This window comes from Arachis stenosperma, chromosome 8 (assembly GCF_014773155.1).
Source record: "Arachis stenosperma cultivar V10309 chromosome 8, arast.V10309.gnm1.PFL2, whole genome shotgun sequence".
NCBI classification, from domain to species: domain Eukaryota; kingdom Viridiplantae; phylum Streptophyta; class Magnoliopsida; order Fabales; family Fabaceae; genus Arachis; species Arachis stenosperma.
In genome coordinates, this window is record NC_080384.1 from 38,151,927 (window position 1) to 38,177,833 (window position 25,907).

General features: G+C 29.4%; 2 protein-coding genes across 3 annotated transcripts; one reads left to right on the forward strand and one right to left on the reverse strand.

Annotated features, from left to right (window-relative positions):
• The first annotated feature begins 10,530 nt into the window (after window positions 1-10,530).
• On the forward strand, window positions 10,531-15,238 carry LOC130943884 (transcription factor bHLH123-like). 2 transcript variants are annotated; one of them, XM_057871961.1, is made up of 8 exons: window positions 10,531-10,594; window positions 10,764-11,130; window positions 11,396-12,065; window positions 12,680-12,790; window positions 12,994-13,059; window positions 13,268-13,333; window positions 13,456-13,506; window positions 14,443-15,238. In XM_057871961.1, exons 1-8 carry the CDS (start codon window positions 10,567-10,569, stop codon window positions 14,590-14,592), a joined length of 1,509 nt encoding a protein of 502 aa, XP_057727944.1. In that variant the 5' UTR covers window positions 10,531-10,566; the 3' UTR covers window positions 14,593-15,238. The 2 variants fall into 2 exon arrangements, with proteins under 2 accessions (XP_057727944.1, XP_057727945.1); XM_057871962.1 differs by having other exon boundaries at window positions 13,268-13,327.
• Window positions 15,239-20,140: 4,902 nt separating this feature from the next.
• LOC130943696 (probable NAD(P)H dehydrogenase (quinone) FQR1-like 1) lies at window positions 20,141-24,141 on the reverse strand. Its single transcript, XM_057871695.1, has 4 exons — window positions 23,943-24,141; window positions 21,106-21,199; window positions 20,725-20,987; window positions 20,141-20,641 (listed from the first exon to the last, which is right to left on the reverse strand). The coding sequence occupies exons 1-4, from the start codon at window positions 23,963-23,965 to the stop codon at window positions 20,404-20,406; spliced, it is 618 nt and encodes a 205-aa protein (XP_057727678.1). The 5' UTR covers window positions 23,966-24,141; the 3' UTR covers window positions 20,141-20,403.
• Window positions 24,142-25,907: the final 1,766 nt, after the last annotated feature.

Here is a 25,907-nt window from a genome sequence, read left to right on the forward strand (position 1 = left end):
CAAAATTATTTCTAAATCAGAGCCCCTCTTCACTCTTGCTCATGCAAAGTTCTTCCTATTTGACCCAGTGAATCATCCTTTCTCCATTTTCGCTTCCCCAAAATCTTTTAATCATTGTATCAATGTGTTGACAAAGATCTTTGGGTATTTGAAAACAACCCATGATGTATGTAGATATTGATAGTATCACTGCTTTAATGAGAGTTTCTTTTCCCAGTCATGAGACATACTTTTCTTTCCAACCCTTAACATTCTTTTAGATTATCTCTTGGATGAAATTGAAAACTTTCTTTTTGGATCTACCTACAAAGGTTGGAAAGCCCAAGTACTTGAAATGTCGTTGCACTGCCTTAATTCTCTGTCTCGATCCTGTTTGGTATTGGACTAGTACTTCTTTGATCCTTTGAATATATTGGTTCGAAGCTCTTGTAAAAAGAATGTTGTCATCCACAAAAAAGAGCTGGTTCACCTCTGGTGTTCGTTCGGCCAACTTGATTCCTCTAATAATCTTGCTGTTTTAGGCTCTAATAAGCAATTTTGAGAGAACCTTTGCACAAAGCACACACAAATTTGGGGACAAGGGATCTCCTTACTTGAGACCTCTGGAAAGCTTGAAGCTTCTACTTGGTGCTCCGTTAATAAGGATTGAGAATGAAACTAATGACATACAATTCCAAACAATATTAATCCATTTTAGAGAGAATCCCGTAGAGACCCTCACTTCTTTGAGGAACGTCCATTCGATCCTATTGTATGCCTTTGCCATATTAAGCTTCAAACCTATATAATCTTTTTGTCCTGTCACTTTCTTCTTAATGAAATAAAATATTTTCAAAATCTATCAAATTGTTATCTGTAATAAGTCTATTATGCACAAACGCACTTTAGAATTGTCCAAAAATATTTGGAAGGATTTGTTTGAGTCTACTTGCAATTGTTTTAGTAACAAGTTTGAATATCACATTACATAAAGAAATAAGTCTAAAATCTTTAGGGGGAAGGGTCAACACCTCGGTTTAGTATCTCCAGCGCTTGTTCTATGACTTCTTTTCCTACGATCTTTCACATCTTTTCCTATGACCTTGGTAGGATGCATTTGTTTGAGTGCTTGCATAACTTCTTCTATCATAAAGTCTTGATCCAGCGCTTCGCTTTTATCTTCATCAATTCTTTTCTCTACCATTAGAGTCGTCTCTTTGACATTTTCTACTTTGTCAGAGGTGAAAAGCTTGTCAAAATAATCCACCGTAACTCCTTCAATATTTTCTTCATCTTCAAAGCTCACTCCTAAATCGTTCTTAATAGATTTCACCCAATTTTTACTCATTCTTTGTGAAGCCTTTTGGTGAAAGAACTTGGAGTTTTTGTCTCCATGTTTGAGCCAATTTGTTCTTGACTGTTGCACCTACCAAATTTCTACTCCTTTTTCTTACTTCATGGAATTAAGATGTTGAATCTTATTTTAGAGGGTTCTAATCCTTTTGGGAATGTCATTGAAGTTCTCCTCTCCACACTTATCTAGATGTTTTCCATAAAGTTTTCAGCTTCAAATGGATTGGTTCTTTATTCATCTCCTAAGCTTCTTTGACTACCTTTTCACAATCTTCATTCTCCAACCAGCATTCTTCAAATCTAAATTTGTATGTTTCTCTTCTCTTTCATCTTCGATCCCTTTCCAAATATACTATGATCAGGCTATGATCAGAATTATACCTACACAAGTGCTGAACTATTGTCTTTGGGTAGTTTTCAGTCCATGCCATTGTTGTCAAAGCCCTATCAAGAGTGGCTGAGAGTTTGATAAACCAAGCTCTTGGAGCCCATTTAAGACCGTGCACGGCCTTATGTATCCTACAAATATGAGACTGAGTTCCTTGATGAAAACGTGGGGGCTAGGACATATACATAATTCTATTAAGATCACCATTCAAAATAATATTGTTAAAGTCAAATTATCGAATTTTCTAATTGAATGACAATATAACCCAAATTGTAGTAAGCTTTATGATAGGAGCAAAACCTTAATCATAGTCAATCCCTTATTCTTGGTGATTGCCTTTGAAAACCAACCTATTTTTGTATGTCATAATGTCACCATTTGGATATCTTTTAATTGTAAAGATCCATTAGCAGCTAATAACCTTCACAAAAAGATCAACAGTGACAATAGACCAAGTTTTGGTATTGTCTAGAGCTTCTAATTCATCCGTCATTGCTTTGTGCTAGTAAGGATCCTTAAGAGCACTAGATATAGGTTTTGGTATGTATTATTTACAAGATCCAAAGTGGTAGTTGTAGTAGCAGTCAGTGCCTTAGGATTTATTGCACCATATTTTGCTTTAGTAATCATAGGATGCCTATTTTAGACACACAATGGAGGTGGTGAGTTTTCTAATTAAATAACACCACCTCTAATGGAGATACTATCAGGATGCAAAATATTATGAGAAACATTACAACAAGTAGTTTGAATATGAGTAGAAGATGCAAGAGAAGTATCATGTTGATGAGTGTCAAAATCGAAAATAGAAGTAGTTTTGTGTGAAAGTTGTGATGTATGAGTATCAATGTGTGTGCTAGATGAAGTGGTAATGTCAATAATAGAAGATGTAGTAGATGATGAATTTGGTGTAGAAGATGGAAAAGAAATATAAGGAATAGACAAGTTGGTATGAGGAAACTGAGTTGGTAAATTTGATGTAGTGTTATCTAAAAACAAGTCTTTGTAAGGAAACCTATTTTCATTAAACACAATATGTCTTGTTATAATGATTTTGTCTTCTTTAGTCAAGCATTTATATGTTTTGTACAAGGGAATGCAGCACAACCTAAAATTTTTAGGAAAGAATAGTCATGCTTATGAGAGTGTATAAGTTGATAGGGAGATACATGATTAGTTTTATGTGAGGGGAGAGTCTATTAATAATGTATGTAACACTTAGAAAGGCATCATCCCAATGTGAAAGAGGAAGAGAGGTAGTGGCTAACATTGCCAATCCAATGTTAGTCACATGGAAATGTTTTCTCTCCGCCCCTCCCATTTTGTTGATAGATATATGGATAAAAGTATCTATGAATAATACATTGTTGTGCAAGATATTAAGTGAAAGAAGAAGAAAGATATTCACGCCCATGATCATTTTGCAAAGCTTTAATAGTACAGCTAGTATGTTTTTCAATTTGCAGTTTAAATTGCAAGAAAGCTTGAAATACTTGAGATTTAGTATAAAGCAGAAATATACAAGTGTAGTGAATAAATGCATCAATAAAGGAGATATAATATCAAAAACCATTATATGAGGTAACTAGAGCAGAGCCCCAAATGTCTGAATAAACCATGTCTAATAATGGTGCAATAAAATTAAAATCATCAAGATGAAACGAAAGTAATTGCATCTTTTCTTTACAGCATGAATTAGATAAGCCACTTTTTATTGATTTATTTGGAACTGAAACAATCATCATACTGATTATAGTTTGTGTAGCACGATGACCAAGGTGTTTATGCCAAAGATCATAAGAACTAGAATGAGAAGTAAAGGCAATAAGAGATTGATTAAGATGAGCAAAATTCAAAGAAGAAAAATTAACAGACGTAGGATCAACTCTAGTAACACCAATTTTATCAAATATATATTCCATTTTTAGGAGTTCCTTGGAGTAGAATCTCCTCAGTATCCTGGCATTTCACAAAACAAATATTAGCATGGAAGTCAAAATAACATCTATTATCAGAGGCAAATCGATAAACACTCACAAGATTATATGTCATGTCAGGAACAAGTAACAATTTGTTTAGTAAGATTTTTTATGAGTATTAAGATTAACTAAGTAAAAATGACCAAATTTAGATATATCACTACCTGAACCATTACCTAACATGAGTTGATCATTTCCATTATATTCTAATGAGGTGAGTAAATATTGTGAATCTGAAGTATGTGGTGATTTTCTCTTGTGTCAGACAGCCATAATATATCAACAAGAGTAGATGGTGTTGCAAGATAAAGTATTGGGTTGGGAGCACGGAACAAAGTCTCAACTTCAAAGTCTCTAATTCAATTTTTCTTAAGCACTCAATCATATCTTTATGAGCACATAACAAAGTCGTCTCTACTTCAATCAGTGTCAAAGAAACACTCTTTGTGAGTATTAAGGAAATGAACAATGCATATTCCTTAGTAAGACCCTCAGTAATTGCTGCAACATGATCATCATGGGACAAAGGGTGACCAACGGCAGCAAGTGAATCCACAATGACTCAAATTCTTTTCAAGTATTTTGTAGCAGTGATCCCTTGCTTCTTCAACGACTTCAATTGTTGCTTGAGAAATTGAACTTTGATTTTAGAAATCTTTGCAAAATAGCCTGTGAGTGTAAGCTAAACTTGATGAGCAAAGTTGCAATCCAACATTTGATTCTTGAACGTGTTATCCATGAATGTAAGCAGCCAAGTTATAAGATAATGATCTTTCTGCTTCCACTCTTTGAAGGCTTTTGATTCTATACCAACAGCACGTGCAACTTCATCATCAAATTATTGAGGAATTTTGTTAGGAAGAAGATAATCTTAAAGATCATTAGCATTGATAAGATGCAATGCTAGTTGTTTCCATGTTTTATAAGTGTTTTCTGTGATCTTATCACGAACTGGTGCATTGAAAGAATTTGCAGAATTTGATGAAAAATATGAAATGCGGATTATTGCAGCCGTGGTTGATTGAAACCTAGCTCTGTGATACCATGACAGAAAGTTAAAGAGAGTTGAAGAATTATGTATAAGCGAAACTATGAAATGGTTATTATTGATCAGTATGTTGATGAGTTACAAACAATTATATATATAGAAGTTTATAGCCAATTTTGTTATAACAGAATTGATATGAAGGAAACTTAACAGAATCAACATTCTAACTACACAATCTTGGAAGCATTGAGTAATATCAACTAACTCTAATTGCCATTACAAAAAATGTCCTATCGCCACCTCTATTTCTTAGCCACGCTTCAAAGCATAAACCATCTACCACCACACTTTTAATGACAATGGTGGTTATGTTGAGTTTTCGCCACACCTTTCATGTTATAGTTAAAAAACATGGCGATAGAGTGCTATAAGCACGTTTTTAAAGCATGATCAATTTTTTAAGTTTAGATTACACTTTATAAGTGTGACCGTTTCCTTTAACAATCTAGGAGCTTTTAAAAAGCGTGGCAAAAAATGAGTATTTGAGTTTAGCGTAAAATTTCAAAAATACCCTTACACCTAATACTACTATCTTCACTAAAACGAATGCTAAGTATACCTTCTCACACATCTCTCAGCCGCCACACACTCCCATACCCACACAGAGAAGAGAAATAATCAAAGAGAGGGATTGCAAAGAGAAGGGAGTGGAAGAAAAGGGGATTGTGTCGACAGTGAGCAAGGCCAACACCATTGTCACCGCTGAATTCAAAGAAAGAGACACGAGGGTAGAGAGAAATTAGAGAGAGAGAGAGAGAAAGAGAGAGAGAGAGAGAGAGAGAGATGTTGAAGGAGAGAGGACGTCATCAAGTCCTTGCAGCTAGTGTCGTCGTTATCGTCGGAATTAAAGTCGAAAGGAGTTGCTGCCACCTTGCTTCCACCGTGGAGCAAGGAGGAGAGAGAGCTCGCAGAGAGAGGGGGGAGGGAGAGAAAAAAATGTGTTGCGATGGAGAAAGAGAAGGGTGGAGGCCGTGAAAGAAGGGGATGGTAGAGGGTGACGCCGTTGCTGATACCATTGCTGCTGTAAAAGCACATACCATAATTTTTTTTAATTTGATAAAGATATGCTCATGCTTTAAAAGCATCGCAATAGATTCACATCTAGGCATATGATTCAATAAGCGTGGCCATAGCTCACATCGATCTAAGCACGTTTCTAAAAGTGTGGCAGCCATGCTTTAAAAGCATGACTATAGATCTCCTCCAACAGTCATATTTTTTGGAGAAAAAGCATAGCTTAAAGTATATAATGTGGTTGTTAATCACATAAAAAGTGACAATAGAAAATTGGCTACAACTAAATAGGTGACCGTTCAAAAAGCGATGTAGTATCTCAAAAAGCATAGTAAAATTTCAACGGCTACGTTTTTTTTAACTTTTAGACACATTTTACAAGCGTGGCAAAACGAAAAATTTCTTATAGTGTGCCTTCTATTCTTGACAATGTGGGAATCATTATCATCCTTATTAAAGAATTTTAAAAATTTCCACCTCAAATAAAAATTCATATAGTACTTTTTTCTACATTATTCTTTAGCTAAAAAAGTTTTTAATAAGAAATTTTTTTAAAATAAATATTTAACCAATCTTTACTTATTTGCAATTTACTTTAATATAATTGATAGAAAATTAAGGAAAAAAACTGATTATTTTGATTAGAAAGTTAAATCAATGTGGTTGATGATGTAGAATGTTATCCTCAGAAATGACATAAGAAATTGCCTGTTTGACTTTTGAATTCCCTTGACGATCACAAGAGAGAGAGCCGTTGTCAAAATGATCTTATCATTGACAAAAAAATTTCAACTCTGTCTTACACGCAAAACTTTCAAGCCTTTGATAATGTTTCCCGGACAAATTAAAGGAATTACTGTTTTTCAAGAAATAATAATTATTATTGTTCATTACCTGTGATCTGCGGTTGAAAATTAGGTACATCTTGTTAGGGCGAAGTACATCTTGGGCTGTTAGTAAGAAATGCTTGGGAAATAACGTTATAGCAGTCAATTTTAATTAATTTTATTTAATATTTTAGTAAATTATTAAATAAATTTAATATAAAGCTCACTCAAGATAAATTTTTATTGAATTTAAATTTTAAATATTTTTTAATTAAATTTTCAATGTTCTTATTTTTTAAATTTTTTATTTTTTTATGTTAAATATTAGCTGTAATTTTGTAATGTTGATCGTATAGTGTTTGGTTCTTTAAACTTTCTCATAAAAATATATATAATAAACAAATCTATTGTATGAATTTCCTTTCAAAAATGCTAGACGCTAAACAAAAATTTAATTAAGAATTGTATTTTATGATTCATATAACTACCAAAACTCAATATAAAAAGCATTTTTTAAATGTGTGATTAAGAAACTGTATCTATAATTATTTATTTAAATTTTAATAATATAAATTATATAAAATACCGAAAGATCGGATACAACTATACGAGTGATAATTTAGAAATTTTTGCAGTTTGCTTTAGTTTGATTTTGAGAGAAAATTTAGCCCAACTAAATTATAAATTTTGATTTTATTTTTATTTATTTTATTTAAAAATTTGAATCAAATTAAAATGAATTATGATTTTATTAAATCTTTATAAAATATAAAAACAATATTTTAATTTCATTAAAGTGGAACAATCATCACCATCTTTCATAAAAATTATAGAAACATAAAATATAACGTTGCTATACATAATGAATTCTATAATGATAAGACATTACAGAAGTAGCTTCTTAATTCAGCTCCTTTTCATGTTTGACAAAGTTATATAATGTCTAATTTAGTTAACCAAAATATATAGTATCTCAACTTTATATGTATGTATGTTCTACAAATGCTGGTTTAATCCGGTTTAATCCAGTCAATAATAGGTTAATACTTTTGACAAAGATCATTTAAACCTCAGAAAAAGTGATCGCTTAATATCAAAATTAGACCGAATTTGGGCTCGCCCTAATGCGATCCAATCCTTTAATTTCTTTGTACAATACTGAAAGCTGTGTAACAGTGTAAGTAATAAATAACTTATAACTATTTAGATTAATTTATTTATGGAAAACCATTTATAGTGTCTATTTTTATTTCTATTCTTTTATTCAAACTTTATAAAGTATTAGTTGATTTAACATAACGAAGATGCCATTAACAAGAAAAAGAAAGAAAAGCGAACTGGCATTACGCAAGGAAATAATCATTGGCAAGAGCGTTTCACTTTTTCCTGTTGTTTGTTTTTTTTGCAATGTAATTTGATTTTGCTAAAAGTAGTAAAGATTCTTCATTCTCATAGAGCTTTATATAATAATAAAAGTAAAATAAAATCGTGATTACCTTAATTTAAAAATGACAATATATTTTTCAGATTAATAACAAACTGAGTTCAATTTTTCTTAATGTTCAGTGTCTTAGGTCAGTTAGGTGTGCTTGCAAGTTTGGTTTAGAAAAGTTTTAGAGAAAATAAAAAGGCCATGGAGAATTTAATTTTGCTCACAAACTGTACAGTAAGTACCTTAGTTGGAGATTTGAGGTTAGGTGGTGAAGACGAGTAATCGGCACGTATAGACGGTGGCCATTTTGGCAAAAAAAAAATGACAGTTATGCCTGTAAAAATACTACGACGCTCAAATAAAAAAAATTTAAAGGAATACAATGATTAGGGTTTTGAGAATCATACTTAGAGGTGTTATGTAGTATTATAGATGGCGTATCGAGAAAATATATCTCTTTTCATGATGATAGAATCTTTTCGTATTTAGAGATATCCTTATTGGTAGGGGGTGTAGTGCCTCCTTTCTACACTAACTTGTGTGTCTATCTAGGTCTAAATATGAAGCTATTACTCTTTGAAAAATTTAGGTTTATGTGAAATGGATATGACCACTCTTTAATATAAATTTTATTGTCTAGAAAATAAATTTGGAGGATTTTATCTAATAAAATTAATTTATTTTTTTTCCACGCCATTCCTTAGTCTAACAGGTTACGGACTAATCTATCATATTTAAAAGTTTATCGTTATCAATAAATTTCTGCATACATAAAATGAAATTTAAATATTTAACACTTGTTTAAGTAAACAAATTAGCTAACTTCGGCTAACCTAACGCTTCTATTTTAATTCCTTCAAATTATGGAATTTTCATTAAATTTTAATTCAATTACCATCTTATTTTAATAAATTATCTAAACAAAAAATATATAAATTTTTCAAAAAATATTAAAAAGTCTTTGTTTAAACTATTTTATTAATTTTAGACTCAAAAATAAAAAACATTAAATTATCCCTTCATTTTTTGGTTTCTTTCTTCAAAACCACATCAATTTTCTTTTCTCTTCCACAACTTGCGAACATAGTCTTTAAGAGAGAAAAAAAAGAAGAAAAATTAAAGAAAGAAAGATTCCATAAAGTCCCAAAGGAGGCAACCTGGGATGAGCCAGGGCAGGCCAATAATGCATGCTTCTTTTTTCAATTATTTGCAAAAGGAAAGTACCGCCAAACTCTTCATATTTGGGAAAAGATTAACAGTGACACTTGTTTCGATGCGTGCTTGAAAAATAAAATTATTCTTAAAAAAATAAATTTTATAAAAGCTATATTTTCTTTTATATAATTTGGTTCGATGTATATACTTTGATATATTCATTTATTATTAAAAAATAAAATAATTATTTTTTATCCTATAATTTTTTTTTGTTGATTTTTTTATTAAAAATAATTGACCTTAGTGACCATAGTAAAAGTAGTGAGAAGAAAACTTTTACTTGCTTCTCAACTCCAGACTTGGACTAATGGAGTTGGGTGCAGTTCGTTTAGGTAGTATTTATTTTTAAATATTGAAATTGAGATTAAGAAATTGAAATTTAATATTATGTTTGGTGATTAATAACAAAAACTAAAATTTTTGTTTTAAAATATTAAATTTTAATTTTTTATTATTTTCAGAAAGTTAAGAGACAATAGACTGAAATTTTTAGAAATAAAAAAAAATTAATAATATTTTTTTAATAACTAAAGATATTTTAGTAAATATTATTATTTTATCTCCATATTTATTTTGAACCGAATAAATATTAAGACATAACTCAACAATATATATTTTATACCAAACGTAATATAGAAATTTAATTTAATCTTAATCTCTCATTCTTTATCTTTTAGTCTCTGTTTCTTAGTTTCAATCTCTTTTCCAAACACAATTTTAAGATTGACAGTTCATCATTTAAGTCTTAGTTATTACTATTTAGATCCAAACATGAATACTTAATAATATATAAAATTATATGATCAGAGTAACTATCTCAATAGTGAATATATTTAAACTACTTAAAATATCATATTCAAAATAATATTAATATTAGTAGAAAAATTAGTAATATCTTAATATTAAAATGGATTTATACTGAAATTTTTAACTTTTAAAATTTGATAAAAGAGGATAACGGCTGTTAAAAATAAGGTGTATGAGATATAAGTTTCAGATTCCAGGAAAAAAAATTTAAGGTAGAGGAAGAATTGAAATTAAATTTAATATATCGTTTAAGCTACTAAAATAATTAGTTCATAAGGGGGAGAATAATAATAAAAATCTAATTTAATTTGTACTAACAGCTAATTTGTAATTTCCATGTACGTACATAGGAAGTTATGTCAGTGAAATAAACGACGTACAGAAAATATTCTCCTAATTATAAAATGAAATATTAAATAAGAAAAGATTATTCTCTTTAATTTAATTCCCCTCATCATACGGTGTCACCCCTAATAAAAAAGAAAAGATTGAATTTTATTAATTCGTGTGTTGAGTCTTATCAAATGTCAAAGTTGCGTCAACGATATTCCGGTTAGTCGGTTAATTTCTACCTCTCTTCTCTCTTTGATCTTATTAGCTTCCTTCTCCAAATATAAATACTCACAACTACCCACCATTTTCCTCTTCCTTTCTTATTATCAAACTCACTACTCTTTCATACAAACTAAACTAACCTATCTATGTTCGTTTTCATAATTAGCTAGGAGGCTCAAGCATTTTCTCAAGATTCATTTTCATCTAAGAAGGAAATTAAGCATGGCAGAAGATCAATTTCAGGCAAGTGGAAACTGGTGGGAGAATCCAGCTATTAGGAACAATTGGCAACCGCATCACCAACAACAAGATGAATCAGATCACATGATGAAACCGACAAGGGTTTCCATGGATTCCTCGGGTGGTGGCGGTGCCGGTGGCGGTTCGTCTTCTGTGGTGTTTCATGACCCACAGAAGCTTCAGCCTCCGGATTCCGCCACGGCCGCCACTTCTTCCACTGACCCCAACTTGCACTTTATGGCTTTAGGCCTCTCTTCCCCGCCCATCGATTGGAATCAACAACCATCCTTCTTGTAAGTCCATTATGATCTTCTCATTTTTTTAATAAAATAAAATAAAACAAACTATACAATTTTAAAAAACTTTGTAAGTATTTCTTCCTATCATTTTAATCATTCATTTTTGTTAATATATATTATATATTTTTATAATTAAGATCAACAGTTTTAAAATACTTAATTTTTTTTATAATTTTGTCATCTTAATTATATTTCTATAAGAAAATTTTAAATTTTACTAATTTTAAGTAATAATAAAATTTGATTTTATTATATATAGACGTGGTGAGAAGGGTGGAGAGAACAGCTTCAGGTCAATGCTACAAGAAGAGGGTGGCGGCGGCGGCGGCATGGGGTTGTCACCACAACAAGTCCATCAATGGAGATCACCAGAAACCGAATTCAAGAACAATAGAGGTTTCTGTTTGGAGCAAAACCAATTCAGTCCTCAATATAGCTCCGGTGACAGCACAGTAACAAGCCAACAAGGATTTCATCACCAAAACATGGATCATTCCGCAGTTCTATACGGTAGCCCTTCATCAATCTTACAAGGACTATTAGGACCTGATCATCATCACCATCATCATCAACAACAAGCTAATCATAATTTTTCATATCCAACTTCAAACTATGGGTTGAGTTCTTCTAGTAGCAATGACTTTGTGCCTTCTTCTTCTTCTTCTAATTGGTCTAATAACAACAACAATAATAATAACAATAAAGTGCCTCAGTTCTTGAGAGGCTCGCCACCAAAACAGTTATCGAATTCGTCATCATCACCGATAACAACAACAAACACTAGTTTGCATTTCACAAACAACGCTCCTTTTTGGAACGCTGCTGCTGCTGCTGCTTCTGACCCTAAAGATGTTAGGTCCACCACCTTCTTCCCTAATTCATTGCAGCCACCATTCTTCACTAATCCAAGTTTTGATGTCCAATCTAAGGTACTATTTTCCTCTACAACTTTAATTATTTTTTATACAGAATAGTTTTCATGTAAAGTTTTTGCTTTAATAACGTTAAATTATTTGACAAATTTAATTGAACTGTTTAATATAATATATATTCACATCTCATTTATTAATCTCCATACGAACAGTTAATTATCGTATTATTAGCTATGACGTTATTACTAATTTTACTACTTTTATTCTAATAATCAACTATCTCTATGTTTTAGATAGACAATTAAGAGACATTAAATCATTCATTAATTAATTTTATTATATTTTTCAAATAAATTTATGTCTTGCAATATATAATTATATCTCCTACCTTTCTGTTGTATGATAACGAAAAATGTTAATGGTAATTAAAATTTATTATTTTTTATTATTAATTAATAATTTAATAACATATTTTATTCGATACTTTTAAATATTATTGACTAAATATTTATAAAAAAATAAATTCTGACAAACTTCTAATATTCTTCTGTAATAAGTTATAGACAATTGTGTATACACATATATATAAAGGTTGTTTATATAAGAATTATGATGTTAATATTAGGGTTTAAATATAATATTTTGAAGTGATGTGAGCATGGGTTTTGCAGAATATGAGTGAAATGAGGGATTCAGGTGCAGTGGTGAAGAAAAGTGGGAGTGAACCAACACCAAAAAGGCCTCGGAACGAAACTACCCCATCTCCTTTGCCAGCTTTTAAGGTACAATAACTGCAACTAACCTTTTTAACAGCAAACCCAACCTTATTAGCTTTGAACTTTTTATCTTTATCTTTATTTTATTTTTTAAATTTTAATTTAGTTTCCCTAATAATCCTTATATAAACATTACATGAATTTCTATTCTTTCTTTCTTTTTTTTCTTTCTACTTTCTTTTATTTTTAAATTTTTTTTGGTCTCTTAGGTGAGAAAAGAGAAGATGGGGGACAGAATCACTGCACTCCAACAATTAGTGTCGCCTTTTGGAAAGGTGAGTTTTCAAAAATATTATGATCAAATCTATGTGTATAGTCTCCTTAGTGATAATAATAAATGATCATTTCATTCCTGAATTTATGTTATATGAGTGGGAGAAAATTAATAATGATCGTAGCCTTTGATATAGTAATGCTTCTTAATTACTATTAATTAATACAAGCTTTTTTTTTTAATTTAAATTTGTTATAATGTTGTGTCAGACTGATACAGCCTCAGTGTTATCTGAAGCCATTGAATACATCAAATTCCTCCATGAACAGGTCACTGTAAGCCCCATTACCCATTAAATATACCTATCCTTTATCAAAATTAAAAAAATAAATAAATAAATAAAATAGTAGTAGTATTTTCTATGTATGTATGTATTCTTATACGTTTTCCTCTCTAGGTTTTGAGTACCCCGTATATGAAAAGTGGAGCTCCTATACAGATTCAACAGGTATTATTGCATGTCTATCTACATATAATCTACATTTATATACTTCCACAATTTTAAATATAAGCTTATTATTAGTAGGGTTATTTATATTATGCATTAGTGCTGATAATTTTCTCCAAATGTTATTAGTGTGTTGGACATTAAACTTTTCTATAGTTTTCATTTTTCGACATCATAACATGACTATAGAATTTTAGATGAATATAACTTGTCTTATTCCATGGGCTTTTCATGTAGATATATAATTATTTTTGTATCTCTTTCTATTAGTTTAAAATTTTGAAAAAAAAAAGTTTTAAAACATAATATCAGTGCCTTTATAATTTAAAGGTTTAGATTTCAATTTTTGTTAATCTTAAAAAAAGAATTTTAACATAAAATAAAAAAAACTCTTATATAAAAAAATGCGTTAAAAATATAACTATTTCACTTTAATTCGCTTTATAACACTATGTATTGAATGAGAGTTTTTGGACAGAGACTCATACTAGTAGCTTGAAACTCAACACTATAAATTTAAAGAATTTTCTTATAATTATTCCAGTTAAAGAATAAAACAACTTAGACTTTTAATGTATTCAATATATTAAAAGCTTTAAAATCTAACTTTTCCTTTTGATACAATCTAAATCTTTCACCCTCAACTTCTTATTGATTAGTACCTGAAATATCAAATAATTACCGTGTATGTAAAGAGTCTTACAATATTTTTCAGGCTGCATATCATTACTATTTATTTTGTTAAACATCGTTTTTTTTCATTTCAAAGAATATACATGTGTTTTACTCTTTTTATTTATATCATCACATTGTTCTATATATACGAAAAAGAATAGATATAGTCACATAATTTTGCTACCAGCATTATTTTTCTAGAGAAATTCTAAGAATAATTCTAGATATGTAACAATTTATTTTCAATTTTGTTGAATGTAGGGTTCCGGTAAATCTAAGGAAGGTGAGGGTCCAAAACAAGATCTTAGAAGCCGAGGGCTATGCTTGGTGCCAGTTTCAAGCACATTTCCAATGACTCATGAAACCACAGTTGATTTTTGGACACCAACATTTGGAGGAGGTTCAAGATAGAATAAGATAAGAAGACACAACACATAACATTGGTGTATTATGCAACTAGGGCACAACTAACATGATCTTATCAATGCCTAGCCAAGTTGGGAATGATAAGAAGAAGAAAGAGAAAAAAAGGAGAAAAGAGAGAAGCAACAAAGAAGGACACAAGGTAGCCCACATTTATAATATGTAAAGGTATATAGAGTTATTAATTAGTTCTTATGGGGTGTAGGGGAAAAAAAGAGATAATAAAAAAGAAAAGGGAGAAAGATAGAGAGGTGTGGGGGGAAAATGTGTTGAAACTTGAAAGAGAAAGAAAGAAAAAGAAAGGGAAATGACCCTCCTAAAAGGATTTTAGGCCATTTGTTGGGCCCAATTAAATTCAGAATTATTCAGGGTTTATCAGAGGAAAAAAATATATATTGGGACCATTTGAGAGCACAATAACATGTTGTAATAATTGAAGAATTATCATGCCTATTAGGATGGGGAGGGATGAGTAATGTTACAAGTTTAAGTTTTTTTATGAATTAAATCCAACTAAATTAAATAATAAAATTTTGAATAATATTAATTATAACTGATTTTTATTATATTAGATTAATTTGGTTGGATTTGATTAATAAAAAAATTTGGATGTATAATATTAATCGAATGAATTATTAGGAATGATTAAAAGTTGCTGAATATAAGAAAGTTGTTCTTACTTCTTAATTAGATTAAAAACAAGGAGGAGAAGAATTTAATTGTTGTTATTAGTAGAATATGATTAAAGGATCTTTATTTGATTATTTATTTTTCTTATATTTTAATTAAATTATAAAAACCGGAAGAATATTAGTATACAAAAAATATTAGATAGCCAATATTTTTATTAAAAAAAATAAAATCTAAGTAATATCGACTCAAATACAAATAAATATAAAAAAATATTAGTTATCTAGCATTTTTCTTAATACATTATTGAAAAATTCATTTATTCGACTAATTTGTACTGTTATTACGATATATATGGTGAACATAGAGCTGGCACTAACTTTAGTTCAAGAGAGAAAAAAAAAATTGACCATTGAAATTGAAATTAAGAAATTAAATAGAAGAGTGAGTAAGTGAGGGGATATGCTATTTGAATAGAAATCTCACTTTTGATTTGTTTATGCCTTTGGAATAAGTAAGTGGAAGTCAGAGGGTGGTCCACACTCTTTCCCCTTTCATTTTTTTCTTTTTCCTTTTCAAAATAAATTTCCAATAAATTTTTTTATTATTTTTATTTATCAGGTAAGATTAATAAGAAAGATATATATATTTTGGAGATTCTTTCTCACATGCTTTTGTGCTTTATACCGAATGGTCACATAGAGGGGCTTCAATTGGAAGTATGTGTAGAAAAGTTTTTTTTTTTTAAAAAGAAAGAAAATGATAAATAATAATTTTTATCCTCTACGGACTTATGGATGAGGACACACATGGTCCCTCATCATTTTTTGAACGAAGTATGTGGCCGTCATTATCTTTTGTTTTTTCTAAAAACAATGAAGACTCGCCAAGAAATTCAAACACCACCGAATTTGAAAAGAAAAATATATGACTTAGGCCTAAAGATTATATATTTTCTATATAGGATATCACTAAAGCTTAATTAATTTTATTATCCCCGTACGGCGGTTGGTGAAATGTGAGATTGTAATTTGTTTAGAGAAGTCCTATTTTTTTTTTTTTTTTGTATATTGAAAAGATATATAGATAGCATAATGATATTGTTGTTGCTAGCTTTTCATTCTAATTGTGTTATATTTAATAAAATAGAAAAATAAATAATATTGATAGAAATATATAATTTATAATATAATATCAAAATTTTATAAATAAATAATTTAAAATTTAATATTTATTGTATATCGTTGTTTAACAATTTAAACTTTAATTTGAAGTATTATATACTAAAAATCATTCAAACTAATTACATATATAACAATCGATTAGAATTGACCAAATAGTTAATTTATTCGTCTATTTAATTATCAAAAATTTTAATTTCGTTTTATACATGTTATAATTTATTAATTAACGATAAATTTTTAAATAAAATTTAAATTTATGATAAATTATTCTTTAATTTGTTAAATTAAAAAATATAATAAAAATAATTATTTATATAAATATATATAATATCTAATTTTAGGGTATACGAATGCTTTTAATTAAATACCAAGAACATGGACAAGAACACAGCACATATATAGAAGAGAATAAGAAAATAATAGTATTAAAATAATTTAAATCCTATTCCTACATGATTGGTATTAAAAACTTTTATGTCATTAGGACTTTGCAGCCATTGGGCAGAGAGTATTATAAACTAACTTTGCTTCTGGCCCCAGATTCGGGGTGGCGCTCTGATTAAAAGTACTTTACCAAATCTCACTTTCTAACTTCCCTAGCAAGATCGAACATACATACATTAATAACGTTAAAGATATGGAGCATCTATAAGCATTGCTCATTATTATGTTAACAAAGCTAGCCTGTCATGGGCCTCCACACTCTCTATATATTACATGACTAATTACTTTCTAGCTACAAATTTTGTCTTCACTTACAAATTGTCTCATAATTGACTCTATTCTTTTCTTTTTGTGTTATCTTAGCAATTTTAATTTCTTTATCTTAGATGATATTATACATGATATATATGACATTCTATATATATGTCACATAATATATATCATAATAATGTATCTTAATTTTTATTCAACTGATCAATATTAGCAACCCTTCTTTCTCGATAAGTGTAATCTTATTCTAAAAATTTAAATTATTAGATAAAAATATAAATAGTTATATGTAAACTATATAATTTTTTAAAAGAAAAAAAAGGAAGAAAAAATTATTTCTTATCTCATAATGTTTTTTCTAAAAGATTAAATTGATAAAAAAAATATATGATTATATATATTTAATATATAGTTATATTTTTAATTTATTTTTTTATATAAGAGTCTCTTTTTGAGTCTGTACAAATTTTAGTATAGACTTTTTTTTTGCGTATCCTAGAATTTTTTATTATAAAAAAATCAAACTCTAAATTTTTAAGTTATAAAAATTTTAATACTATGTATAATGTCACTTTTTTTTAAATTTAAACTGATAAAAAAATACATAAATAATCACATATCTAACAATTAGTTCTCACTAGTTTTTCGATCTTTAGATAATAACAAAACTCGTTTCGTTTGTGTTTTTTAATAATTTGTGTGGCATAATTCTAAACGTGATTGCTAATTAATCAATCGAATGTCATCGATACCAAATAAAAGTACAGTATATATGGATCAATCAAAGATGAGGAATAGAATCTTCTACAAATTGTTTAGTTCTATATATTATCAAAATGTCCAAATTAGATAAAGATTCCTTAGTTTAATTATTGTATGCCTTTAATTTTTCTCAACTTTTGATGCTGCGCTGCCCCTATAAATATAAATACAACTCTAGCTTAGGGACTAATATTTGCTTAACTTTCACTTGAAGCTGTTAGTGTTGCAAGTGTGAGGAGTGTTGAAGTTAGTCCCACATCTAAGAAAGCATGGAAGAGTGAGGAGTTTATAAGATGAGAGACCCATTAACTTGACACCTTAAGATTTTGAGTTGGATGTGGCGTCATCTCATCTTATGTTCTCTCACTTGATTCCTCCCCGAATCTCCCCGATTGTCGAGAGCTCTCCACGGTTGGCCTAACAGAAGCTTCATTCAATCATGTTGAGCAGTTTATAAATACACAAACTAAAGAGAATAGAACAATATATAATATACTTTATTAATTAGTTATTAGCTCATCAATAATAAATATACTCCAACGAACCTAGCTTGTTAAGAAGACCACGTATTAATTATAAAGTTTTATTTTTGTGTAGATTCCATTCCAACAAGATTTTCTTAGAGAGTCATGTGTAATGTCAGGTCTACTTCATCATGTTTGATAGTCCTTGGAATCCCAAAAGAATAAAAATAAGATAAAAAATTTGAAATTGATATGGTGAAATTGATGAGCGTGGCTATAATAAGCTTTTGTTTTACAAATTTTGTCATGAAAAGATGGAACTATAGATGGTGCGTGCAAAGCCAGAAGTAGAGACTCATGGATCCAAAGGAGTGATAGGAGGAAGAAAAATGGGACAAAATTGGACAAGAATACGGAAAAATGCTCTGTGAATCACATGACACTCATGCTTTCAATTTCATTTATTTCTTTCCACGGATGCATGCCAATTTGCTTTCTTATGCATGGATCATAGGCTGTCTAATCACTAACTTTATTATTACCATCTTATTTCAAAACCCAAATAAATCTTGTTAGAAATTTGAAATTTCTCCAGTCATGCCAATTTTAAAGTTTGAATATGCTAATTTTATGTATACGATACAAAAACTATTTTGCTATCATACATTAAATTTTATATTCATGTTATATAAAGTAAGATTCAAACTCTCAATTTTAAAACTATTAGACTACCACAAATTGGCTAGGAAGAGTAGAAATTAAATTTTATTCAAGTCTTACATTATCTATTTAAATACTAAAATAAATTCAACTGAAACAAAATTATATTCTAGTATTGAGTAAGAAAATAAAAACTCTTTTTCCCCCTCTGGCATTCATCCAAAAGGTGTAGTAACATGTTGGTACTCTTTTGCTGCCGAAGAATTTAAGGTAGTTAAATATGATTAAATAAATGATTTAAATATTTTTCAAATGAATATTTTTTTTAATTCAATGTGTTTAAGAACAACAAATATGAGATTAATTAAGTCGATAAATATTTAAACTTTTTAACTAAAGATATTGGATTTAAATCTTAATCTTTTAGAAATAGAAAAAAAATTATTTACGATATTTTTAAAATTTTATTACTTTCTTAAGTTGTGCAAATTAATAATCTTTTAGGATTAAAATGGGTAATTAAAATTTCAATAGAAACCTAAAAGTAAGAAATTCTTGTTTAGGCCTAACATTTGGTTGATCCAAGAATAGATCCTGTATGGGAATACAAAAAATTTTCAAACACGATGGCACAATGTTAAAAGAGGTCAAATGCCCTTGTTAAACTAACTTAAATTAGTCTAATTGATAATTCACTAATTTGTTTAAACAATTATTAATCATTCGAATTTCGCCTTAAACATGCAACACAATCCAAACAGGGCAGTGTGTTTGGTTAATCACCTCAGTTACTATTATCTGATATTGCTAATCCACTCTTATCTTGACCTCATTAACCATCTAACTGCGTATGAGTTACCAATTAGTAATGCACTTAAAATAATTACAACGATATCATACGTTGTAGTTTTGTACATACTAATAAAGCCTCTTTTTGTTTGCCATATATGCATGAGTTGTTAATTTTCTTTTATAATACTTGCTGTTCTAAACAATGCAACAAGTTTGATTCAAATAACTTCCAACACAGGGTGCTTCAGATAAAAGTAAAACTTCTTGTGAAACCTATATGTGCTTGCTTATTGAAACTGAAATTCATAATGGTAATAAAAGAGGCTAATATGAAAAAAAAATAACACAACAAACAAACCTTTTCATCACCATCAATAAGTAGCAACAACAATTGCATGCACACTGTGAACACACATACAAATCACTTTCTTTCGGGTGTGAAAAAAAAAAGAAAAAGAAAAATTATATATTACCTGCAAGAAGTGAATATATCTCAAGGGTGAAAAATGGGGTAATGGATTTTTCAAGCAATAATTTAAGTGTAGTTCAATAATTATTATTAATATTGTTTATAAGTATTAGGCCAACATATTTTATGCAGCTTGTTCGTTTTTGAGCTTCTTTGTGATGGATGCAAGGTACTTTCCTTGGTGGAATGCTTGGTCCAACTCAAGCTGAGATGGCTGCCTTGAGCCGTCACCGGCATAAGTTCCGGCCCCGTATGGACTTCCACCTTTCACGTTCTCCATCTCAAACATGCCGGCACCAAATGTGTATCCGATCGGAACGAATATCATTCCGTGATGCACAAGCTGAGTGATAGCAGTAAGCCTAAAATGTATTGCAAAAATGTCTTAACATTTACCATTTCATGTGAATAAGAAAGTAAAGAGAGATAAGAGGGTGTTACATACGCTGTTGTCTCTTGTCCACCTCCCTGGGAACCGGTGCTATAGAAGATTCCGGCAGGCTTGCCTGCAAGCTGTTGTGTCCTCCATAGACCACCAGTGGAATCTAGGAAAGCCTTAAATTGAGCAGGCATCATCCCGAATCTAGTAGGGAAGCCAAAGACAAAACCATCAGCCGTGGCCAGCTCATCGGCGGTGATGATTGGTGCATCGGTCTTTGGTGGTGCACCCATCTTACCAAGCACTTCTTCTGGCAGTGTCTCAGGCACCTGTTAGAAAGGGAATATGACACGCCATTTATCTACAGATGTTGTTTGCTATTTGTAAATTTGCAATTTTATGTTATGACATAATGCACAGGAAACTTTGGGATATAAATATACATGCCTGCCATATTTTGACCTCAACGCCTTCTACCGAAGCAGCGCCTTTCTTGATTTCTTGTGCTAGCTTCTCAACATGTCCATACATGGAGTAGTACCTGCCAAACCACACAACAACTAATATTCAGTTCAAGCTTCCAGAATCATGTTCACCAATCCACTTTACTCATAGTGTGCTTATTAGCTAGGAAACATAAACCTTTATGTTCTTAGTAGAATTACTAGTAAACAATGTGTCCGTTAATAAATTACTGCAACAAATTTAGGTTCTTATCTCCATAGCTTACATTGCAGATCATACAATCAGAATATTCGACATAAAGTGCACTAAGAGATTAAGAAACAGAAACCTTAAGAAATAATATCATCGTCCATAACAAAGTTAGTATCTCAGGCCAAACCATTAAACTTGTTTGTCATATTTTGTCATGCCAAAGCCTCTGTTACAAGTTTGCTGGATCAACTAAATTCTGATCCACATTCAACTATGAAAAACATCATAAAACCATGATACAAGATACAAAATCAATACCTGCAACTTACAAGAAGTAGAATTAGTTGATCCAAAAATCAAGCATAGTCTTTAAAGTTACCTTTTCTAACCTAAGATAGACTTCAGGATACTTTTCTATTAAATCCATTCTAAATAAAGTGTCATTTTTTTTTTCTAATTGGCATGAACAAACAAATATTATGAATGGAAAAGACACTTTCTCCACAGATATATATATATAAATACACACACACAACTGGTTCAATATAGGTCTTGGTATCCACCAAGTTTTTTTTACTTTTAGCATTCGTCTACAGAGTCAATTTTTTAACTTTTCATACTCTTCAACTTTTATCTTATGATATCGAAAGATTCAAGTTCGTTACAACTTTATGATAAAAAATATAAATTTAAGACTTCCACAAGACCACATGCATAATAACTGAAAACAGAATCATGTGTGATGTGTCTATGTGATTAGCTATTGGGTATTATTATAGAATAAAACATGAAACCATCTATGTTTAGGACAAGCTATCTATTGGATAATAATAATAATCAAGATAGTTAAATAGGAATTCAAGAATCAAATCACTAGGTAAAATTTTGAATCGTAAATCGTAATTCGAATGGAATTGTAAAATTCATACAAATGAAGTAATATTATAATATTTATATTATATCATTAATAAAATAATATTTTAGACACAAAATTTACAAAACCATCGTTATAGATAGTTACGATAGTTATATATAAGGTCCGAAAAACCAAATAGTTACCCACAGAAGAGAAAGAGGTAAATGAAAGTAAGAGAAAAGAAATTAAGACGTACATGAAAGCTAAACCAAGAGACACAAGCAGGGCCAGTGAATATTTCCTCTTTCTTATGGTTATAAACGCACCGTTTGGTGTACCGTTTGATGCAATTAAATTTTAAATTTTTTAAAATTAAATTCCTATGTTCTAATAAAACACACGCATGGTTTAAGTGCAATAGTTATGATTTGAATTTTTTAAATTTTAAATTTTCTTTTACAGAATAAAATATGATCTATCATTATTTATTTTATAAGTAGGATAAAAAATATAAAAAAATATTAAATAGTAAAAAATTTTACTTTATCTTTCAAAGTAAAAATTTAAAATTTAGAAGATATAGTTATATATAATTTAGGGCATAGTTATTATTTATTAACATTGATTGTTTTCACTTCTCACTTTTCCTAATAACAATGCGGCATTTATCATTTAGGAGTTGGGATCTTCTTCGCGCTTCAGAGTCTCAGACTTATCTTCTTCCTCGTGTTGAACTGCGGGGTCATTATTTTCTTATTTTTTTTTTCTTCTTTTTTTGAATCGTAAATTAACACACAATTCACTATTTCTAATTATATTATTGTGCTCGTTCAATACTAAAACCATTCGATTCTTGCGACTGAATCGAATCGCTGGTGTACTATCTCGTATCTAATTGACTACCATGTTAATAATAATAAGAAGGTGAAGACTTATGAAGACAAAGTAGTTAGAATGTTAGATTGATAATGTAGTCAATTTTTTAAATTATCTAAAAAAATTTAAATATTAAATTCACAAGACCATGTGAGTTTCTAGCTAACAATAATATAAAGTTAATAACCAAAGTTTTACCTAGACATTTGAAAATATGAAATCTTAGTACTCAATAAATTAACAGCGACAAAACAGAGTTTTTCCTCTTTAACATTCAAAATGAAATCCAACTCAAAGTTTAAACCAGAATAACTAAGTACAAAGAAAAAACAATTTTGAACTGTACTTTGTCTTTGGTCAGTATAATTCTAATTCCAATTACTACCAAACAAGACGTATAAGTATTCTGAAAAAACGCAAATGCATCAAGATAAACGATCTTTCAAACACAATTACCACTCGTATGAGTATATGACACAAAACCAAGAATCAGAAAAATCCAACAACACGGAAGAGAGATAGAGAGAAGAAAAGGAAAAGAAAGTCAAAAAGTCAAATCAAACAATGCATTAGATCCAATGAGATCACCAATCACCACACTCCTAGATCTTCAAGATATCCTATAAAAAGTTTCGAAATTTAAGGACCCAATGGAGAAGCAAAACAAACCCACTTATCAAAATCTCACCTTGCTAACCACCAATGGCAGAGCACGGGACCATGAAGAAAGAAGGATAGAGAATTTTAAAAAAGAAAAAAGCACTAACGACAAAAGCAGAGATTAACACAGCATAAGCAGAGATTAAAAACCAAACTAAAAAATAATATAAAAAACTCATAACTATTACATTTAAAAAGAATAAATAATAATAAAAAAGGTTGTGGAGAAACATACACAACATAAACTTTGACCGCCATTGACGAACTCTTGCAAGGTCGAATAATGTTTCAATGTGTTTCTGGACTCTGTTTCTGTTATGCTTTTTTGTTAGCTAATGAAGTTGACGATTGCAAAATGGTGGGGGAGTGGGGAGAGCATATATATAAATATAAATAAATAATACTATAATAATTACATAAAATTATTATGAGTGTGTGTACTTTGCACACTTAATTGGTAAGATTGGCTAGCCTAATAATAGTTTTTAATTTAATTAGTGGCTAATTTCATTGTGGGTGCGTGGGGCGAGTGAAACGACAGCGTTGCACCTAAAATGATTAATGATGATAGAGTGGTGTCACGCTCACTATGAAAGCCATCATCATAAGCTTCCTGAACTTAGCATTTGATCTAGAAGACCTATATTTTCCTAAACTTTTTATTTACCTCATTTTCTATTTGCTGTTATTAACTATGGTGAGTATAATATGCAATATATTTTTTTTAAATATTTTTCTAGATGATTATTAAGATACTCTAAATTGGTTTTTAGAATATCAAATAAGTTATTTTTAATTTTTAAAATTTTAAACAATTTAATCTCTTAAACATATATTTTTTAAAATTAAATATTAAAGTATTATTCTTAACTAATGACAAAGATTAATTAATCTAATATTTAAAAATTCAAAAATTAAATTTTCATTTTTTTATTAAAAGCTAATTTGTATGGAACAAAAATTTAAAATTGTCAGAGACTAAATAATATACAATATATACCTATATAACTAGTTTTAAAATTAAGATAGAGCCAGCATTTGCAGTAAAAGTGCATAAATTCAATAAAATTGTGTAAACATCTTTCTAGATGATGATATTCTTTCCAACATAATAGGTTGCCATATATTAGTTTAAGTTAAATTTCATGATTATTAAAAAGACTAAAACACTGCAAAATGAAGATTATTTTAGCTTTTAACAACTGCTTAACAATGTTAAATATACTTCCCATAACAAAATCAAGAGTGTTATTATCATCAGATGTAAAACGTGACGCAAGGATCAATTATTCCCATTTAGTGTTAAAATTGTTAATGATGGGAGCTTTTTTTTTAGATTAGTCGGAAAGAAGAGAAAACTAATGAGTTATGAGTTATGAGTGGTGATGATGTGGTGGGGTAAGTATGAAAGGATTAGTTGGGGTGATCAGAGCCGTTGAAGTGGTTTGGTTGGTCAAATTTAGACCGTAGCATGCATGAGCTGTGAATGGGACCCACATATGAAGTGTGATTAGTGACAAAATAATTACTAATGGGATTTTGAATTTGTGTTTAAGAAATAAAGAAATTGTATTGCAGCAATTGCTGAACAGGGTTTGGTTGATCATGGCCTTTGACTTTTTTTTTAAATGCTTTTGTGTTTGGTGTCAACAAAAAGGAACTAGATGACATATCATAGGTTGTATGCTGATCAAAGATTGAATTTTAAACTACAAATAATATTTTTTAATTATTATTCTCGTACCTTAATTAGAACTACAGTTTATAGGAGTAGCAATTATAGTAAAGTTGAATAAAATCTACAAATTTGTAGTAATATTTCGTTATGTAAACATTTGCATATTGAATATATTTGGGACACGAAATTCATCCGATATTCGATTATATGTATTTATATTTTTGTAAAAAGAAATAAAAATACTTTTTTTTTTTTACATTTTTAAGTATATACTCAAATATTTATGTAATGATATATTTAATATTATTTTTTAAATTTAATTTAAAATAATAATATCATTGATTATTAATATAAAGATTTATCCAAAAATATGTTATACAATTAAAAAAGATATTAATAACATTTTTAATATTATTTTGTAATTTAAATAAAAATATTAAGATATTATTATAAATAATTTAAACAATTTTTTCTATTTTAAAAGTATCTAAAAATTTAAAATTAATATATCCAATGCCGTGT

Coding starts and splice junctions, on each gene's coding strand:
- LOC130943884 (XM_057871961.1), top strand. CDS start 10,567: ATGTCAAAGTTGCGTCAACGATATTCCG. Junction 10,595..10,763: donor GTTGCGTCAACGATATTCCG/GTTAGTCGGTTA, acceptor TTTCATAATTAG/CTAGGAGGCTCAAGCATTTT. Junction 13,507..14,442: donor CTCCTATACAGATTCAACAG/GTATTATTGCAT, acceptor TGTTGAATGTAG/GGTTCCGGTAAATCTAAGGA.
- LOC130943696 (XM_057871695.1), bottom strand. CDS start 23,965: ATGGCGGTCAAAGTTTATGTTGT. Junction 21,200..23,942: donor GCGGTCAAAGTTTATGTTGT/GTATGTTTCTCC, acceptor GTGGTTTGGCAG/GTACTACTCCATGTATGGAC. Junction 20,642..20,724: donor GGTGGACAAGAGACAACAGC/GTATGTAACACC, acceptor AATACATTTTAG/GCTTACTGCTATCACTCAGC.